Here is a 5,959-nt window from a genome sequence, read left to right as displayed (position 1 = left end):
CACGTTTAACCTTTAGGGTGCTGACCACTCATGGCGGGAAGAAGGCCAGGTCAGCATTCTTGGTCGCTGCCACTATTCAGGCCTGACCAGTCTCCGGGGAAAGATCCAAACAGCGGCTTCAGCAGCCAATAAGCGGAGGACTCAGTTACTACTTGACCTGATTCTGTGACTGTCCGGCAGAAACACATCTCCATAGTCTCTTTCAGAACGTGAAGCATCTCAAAATGTCTGAGCCTGCCCGGCTAAACTCGCAATCAGGTTAGTCTATTGTCTTCCCTGAATCCTCTAAGGATTTCTTTGGGAAAACCCAAAGCACGTGTGAGCTGAATTCTGTTCCTCCCTTGGGATGTCCTGAAGGTGAGGACACGCGCTGAGGTGTCTGAAAGCTATATATAGTGTCTGAGGAAATGATCCCTGAAGAAGTATAGCACAGACCCTAACAATTCTTCAAGAGCTCCTTGCTGATGTGAGAAATCTCAGTGTGAGAGCAGCACAGCTGATCAATCATGGGGACCTACTGCCCCTCAGAAGGTGCACATGCCGGCCCCCTGCCCCTGCAGACACTTGGGACATAGGCAACGTTGCCGTCCAAACAGGAATAAACCCAGGGCGCAGTGCACACATTTCACAGCTTTTTATTGAGATTCGGGAAGAGTCCGCTGGAAGTGGGTGCGCTCACTGTCCCAGCTTGCCCAGGCCTTCCGCTGCATGGGTGACAGCGCTTGTGACTGTGTTGGTCACCGTCTCAGTGACTTCCTTCACCGCTTTGTCCCCTGCCTCATGGGCCTTCTTTAAGGCTTCGCCAATGGCTGTCAGGAAGAAAGAGGAATAACGTCCGTTGAGCAAAGTAAACATTTCCAGCTAGCAGGGCCCGCGTCAGCTGGAGTGGCCTGCGGGGATGCGGCGGTCTTACTGGATGGAGGCCTGGCCTTGCTGGATTCTGCCCCGATGGGACAGAGGGCAGCGGGGCTCCCGGAGGAACGCATTCAAACGTGGTTTCGGTTCCCTCCACAACTCGCGTTTCCCCAATTCTGAGGCGGCACCTGCTCCTCCCAAGGGCGCGCTGCCTACTCAGACCTCTTTTCTCTGTCAACTGCCTGCTTGTGTCTTCTGTCGTTTTTATATTGGTCCATCGTTTCTATTTACAAATGTTTTTCCTCCCTTTGTGGTTTTTCTCCTGGCTTGGCTTATCGCATTTTTTTTTATTATGGAAAATTTGCAAGTTTTATATTGCCAGGTCTATCTAATATTTCCTATGTGGCTGTCGGGTTTTCCGTCACAGTTAAAAAGATCCTCTCCTCTCCCGTATTATCCCCAATCCACCACCTTCTCTTCTAACAGTTTAACGATTTCATGTATCTAATACGTGAGCCCTGGATCCATCTGGAACCTATCATGTTGTAAGGAATGAGGCACTTTTAGTTATACTACAGCACACACACATAAACATTTATGCAAATATACATGTAAACACACAATCTCCTGTCTGAAATGTTTTGTCAGAGCGTGCTGCCACATAGTCTTTTGTGACCCCGTCTCCTTAACATCCCACGGAAAGGACTGTCTGGATGGATCTTGTTTTATTAGCAAAGTACAGTCTGTGGCCGCAGATGAGCGTCGATAATTGCATACCAACTGAAAGGATGCAACATCAAGGTCAGGGTTTGACCGGGTTAGGCAAAGAATGGGTTGCTCCCAGCATCTAGCTTCCCTCCTTCCCTCCTCCCCTGGCCCCAGCCTCAATGATACCTTTCTCTCCGGCCTCCTTGGCGTGTTCCACCACCTCCTTCACCACCTCCTCAACGGCATGAACTAAAAAGATGAGAAGCCCAGAGTGAGCGCAGTGCAAGCCAGCTTCTCCTCAAGGCGGAGCCCAGGACATCTGGATGTCCTGGATGCCGCCCCCCCCCCCCCCAACCTCCCTGTGAGACCAGGCAGCTCACGAGCAGAACCCTCAGCTGCCTTAATTCAGAGACTCCAGCGGGCCTGGCTGCCAGAAGACAAACCTAGGCAGTCAGACGAGAGCACAGGGCCCTCCGTGCCCCCTTGGCCTGGCAAGGCCTGGAATGCAGATGAGCAGGCCCTGGTGCCAATGGGGCCCCTGAGGCCAAGGCGGGGCTCGTCTCCCACGTCACCGCACCTCTCAGGTGAGCTGCTGTCCCACCACAGCTCCACTGGGGATGCCAGATCCCGAGGTCTCCTCCAGCCAAACCTGACCCCCCAGAGCAATTCCTCCAACAGGAGGAACTCTCCCACCACTTCGGAGTTGTCTAAAGTTCGTGCGGCAGTTGCTAGAACTGGAAGATTTTGGAGTCAGAAGAACGGCTTCTGATTTTACCTCCACTCTGCACACTTGGTTCCCTGATCTGTGGAGTGGGGATGATGCCGAACTCGGGGCCAGCGAGATATGCAAGAGAGAGGTCAACCCCAGCTGCAGAGCTAACATACGAAATACAGACATGTTTGCGGCCATGCAGAACCCGAACAGCCAACGCGGACACCAGTTGTTTTTCACAAAACGGCAGGACTAACCTCCCGCACAGAGTTGCTGGGGCATACACACCAAAAGGGTTTTGGGGCACCTGGCTGGCTCAGTCAGAAGAGCATGTGACTCTTGATCTTGGAGTCATGAGTTCGAGCCCCATGCTGGGTGTAGAGATTACTTAAAAATAAAGTCTTCAGGGGTGACTGGGCAGGCTCAGTCGTTTAAGCATCTGACTCTTGATTTCGTCACAGGTTCACGAGTTCGGGCTCCATGTTGGGTTCTGTGCTGACAGTGCAGAGCCTGCTTGGGATTCTCTGTCTCCTTCTCTCTCTGCCCCTCCCCTGCACTCTCTCTTTCTCTCAAAATAAATAAACATTTAAAATATATAAAATAAAATCTTTATTTAAGAAAAGGGTTTCTGGGGACTTTGAAGAAATTGAAAACGTCCTTTGTATAAACCCAGGGGGCTGACTTTGAACGGAATCAGACTTGGTGGTTTCTTAGTAAAGAAATCTTTGAGGCATTAAAGTGATGCTAAAAATAAAAACCCATTTCCTTGTTTCTGTATAGGACATTCAAAACAGGCTGCTTTGATATGGAAGGACTCCCGGGTTTCCAGAGGGGAGGATTCTAGCCACTGGAGGCTCACCCAGCACCTGGGCTCCCTTTTTGCTCCCAGGGACCTCCTCTGAGCTGTGTCCCTCCTGCCTCACAGACCCCAGAAATGGGTCCAACCGAGGGAGGCCTGTTTGGGGGCAATGGACCCCTCATGACTCCACCCAAGCTGCCCTCTTCAGCTTCCACACCCCTCACTTCCTTTCTGTCCTTGTGGGATTGATGGGTTCCTCAAGGGGCCAAGGCCTGCCCCCAATCTGCTGAGATCAGCTTCCAACAGGCCCCATCGAGTCTGTCCCCACCTCCCCCACCTCCCCCCCCCCCCAGCCTAGGGAGAAGGGCCAGGTGGAAAGGAGCCTCTGGGTCCTTACCAGCTTCCTCAGTGGCCTTCTCAGTGCGGTGGGCCAGGCCCTCAGCAGCAAGTTTCCCCAGACCTCCCAGCATTGTGCGGTGACAAGTGGCAAACCAAGCAGGATGCTGCGGTCTGGATCAGCGTGCTTTTATAGATGCCTCTGATGCCTGCCTGGGCTCTGGGGCAGGAGCCCCCGCCCCAGCCAGGTAGGAGATCAGGTGGTGAGTCAGCGCAGGCGGCGGCAGGAAGACGAGGCTGGGTGGGGCTGCCCCAGTGCCGTGACTGCAGCCCTGCCCCTCTGGCAGTATGAGACCCTGACACCCAGTACTCGGGGACCCTCTGAGGGGCAGGGACAGGAGCAGGGCTGAGCCTGGAAAGGAGGCCTGACTGCCCTGGGAGATGACAGGCCCTTGGGGACAGCAGCCCTTCCAGTCCCCTGGGCTTCAAGCTCCCCATAGCCTGGGCACTGCTGTGTATCCAGACAGGGCCTAGGACTTCCAGCCTGCTATCCAGGATCCTCAGGGTGCCCTAGTCAGGGGCTTGGGGGTCTGTGGGCCTGGGGACCCGGACGGTCCCTCAGGCCAGGGACACAAGTGGAATGGGCACCACTGACCTCCCCATTCCCAAAGACTTCAGCTCTGCAGTGTCTCTGCAGCTTTCATTGGAAATTTGAGGGGCGGGGGAAGGGGGCTTCATGGTGGTACCTAGCCTACGGAGGACATAGCGTTAACCGGAAACCCAGTCATCCTGGCTTGCAGTCAGCTGCTTCTCACTCACAGGAGCACCTGAACCCCTGCGCAGCCCCATTCAGGGGCAGGCAGCACAGGAGAGAGCCCAGCACCCCTGCACCTCGGGGCCTGGCTTCTCGGAGAGGTCCTGTGAGGCCAGCAGTGTCCCCCAGGAGGTCCTAGAGGAATAGATGGAGGACCCCAGCACCAGTAGGGGAGGTACATCTGGCCCTGGCCAGGATTCCCAGAAAGCCACTCTACAGGCCCCTGATGCATCACATGCTTAAGGGGCCAGGCTGCCTCCCTAGTTACTCAGGTTGAAGAGTGATGCCTCAAGCCACATGTCACATGCCGCTTCCCTTACTCACCAGCCCAAACTTGAGCCTCAGTTTCCTCATCTATAAAATGGGGACAGCCATGCCTTCCTGGCCATGTCACTGATAGAGGGATCATGTGTGCAAGTTCTTGGTAAACTTCTGTTCCCTCCCTCTTGTCACTGATTGTGCTAGAGAGGGGCTGTTCGGGAGTGAGCCCTGACCGACCAGTAGGGGGGGCAGAGGGCCGGGGACTATGACCCCAGTGGCCAGAAGTCATGGAAGAAGTCCTCCCAAGTCCTTGTTCATGCCATCCAGGCCAGGGGCAGGAGTCTGAGGCTGCCTGCCCCCATGCCTGTTCTCTCAGCCTGTACAGATGCCCAGGAGGGTGTGGTGAACCCTAATTAGTGTTTACCCGACTCCAGGCCCTCACCGCCTGGGTCCTACGGGGCTGAGGCCCTCCCACATTCCTGATTGGTATTAGGAAGCCCCAAGCTGTGGCCGGCCCCCATGGCGGGGGGCGGGGGGGCAGGCAGTGGGTGCTGTGGCAGCAGAAACTCTGGGTCACAGGGCCACACACACCATTCTCCACTGGCAGGAGTGGTCGGGTATTAAACCGTCTTTGAGAGAAAGAACACAATAATACTACTCTTGCAACTATTACAGATGGCTATGTGTGACCCTGTGGACTCAGAAGAGGCTGTGAAGTGAGGGGCTCTGGAGCTTAAGCAGGTCCAGAAGACTGTTCTCCCCTCAGCACAGGCGAATTCCAGAGTCTTCTGCTCAGGGTAGTGCTGCCAAGGGTGGGGAACTTTGGGGACACAGTTGGGGGGAGTTGGGCTGAGAGACCCACAGAGATCTCCCTGGACCCAGCAGAGCTCTTTCCCTATTTCCTCTGAGGTGGTGTGTGTCCCCCAGCCCCACAGGGTCCCTCGCCGTGCTTGTTCCCCTGACAGGATGGTGGTGTCATCCAGTGTTTCCGGGACAGATTCCAGACCCCACAGACCCCTCCACACCAGTTCCCATCCTGGGATACTGTTCTCCCTCTCCTCTGGAGCTCACTAGCCCCTCAATAGGTCCTTGCTAGGACTCAGTCCTTCCGCAGGACTCCGGTCCCAGGGCCAGTCCAGAGCCCCACCCAGTACAGCCTCTGGATATGCTTTTCTTCCACTGTTGGCTACTGTTGCCCTTACCACATCACCCTCCCTGCCGGTGAGCCCCTGCCCCTCCTCCCCTGCTGTACTGCCCTGGGAGGAGCATCCTGGCTCCAGTGACAACATATTGTGGCCCCAGATCTCTGGGCAAGACTGGGTCCAGACAAAGATCCCAAATGCCCAGCAAGGGGAAAGCGAGGGGCCTCGCCAAGCTGCCTAGGACCAGATGAGGGGACCCCTGACCTTGGTGCTCTGGCCCAGGGCGATCCCCTTTGGCCTTCCAGCTCCTGCTGTGACCAGCTTCCTGTTCT

General features: G+C 55.5%; 1 protein-coding gene across 1 annotated transcript; it reads right to left on the bottom strand.

The window, feature by feature from the left end:
- Positions 1-619: 619 nt before the first annotated feature.
- FAM25A (family with sequence similarity 25 member A) lies at positions 620-5,670 on the bottom strand. Its single transcript, XM_040485641.1, has 3 exons — positions 3,472-5,670; positions 1,750-1,812; positions 620-809 (listed from the first exon to the last, which is right to left on the bottom strand). Exons 1-3 carry the CDS (start codon positions 3,542-3,544, stop codon positions 676-678), a joined length of 270 nt encoding a protein of 89 aa, XP_040341575.1. The 5' UTR covers positions 3,545-5,670; the 3' UTR covers positions 620-675.
- Positions 5,671-5,959: the final 289 nt, after the last annotated feature.

This window comes from Herpailurus yagouaroundi, unplaced genomic scaffold (assembly GCF_014898765.1).
Source record: "Herpailurus yagouaroundi ecotype Mexico unplaced genomic scaffold, PumYag 163, whole genome shotgun sequence".
Taxonomy (NCBI): domain Eukaryota; kingdom Metazoa; phylum Chordata; class Mammalia; order Carnivora; family Felidae; genus Herpailurus; species Herpailurus yagouaroundi.
Note: the sequence above shows the minus strand (reverse complement) of the source record. Positions and strands in the feature narration are given on the sequence as shown.

Coding starts and splice junctions, on each gene's coding strand:
- FAM25A (XM_040485641.1), bottom strand. CDS start 3,544: ATGCTGGGAGGTCTGGGGAAACTTGCTGCTGAGGGCCTGGCCCACCGC. Junction 1,813..3,471: donor GAAGGCCACTGAGGAAGCTG/GTAAGGACCCAG, acceptor TCATCTTTTTAG/TTCATGCCGTTGAGGAGGTG. Junction 810..1,749: donor CAAGGAGGCCGGAGAGAAAG/GTATCATTGAGG, acceptor TCTTCCTGACAG/CCATTGGCGAAGCCTTAAAG.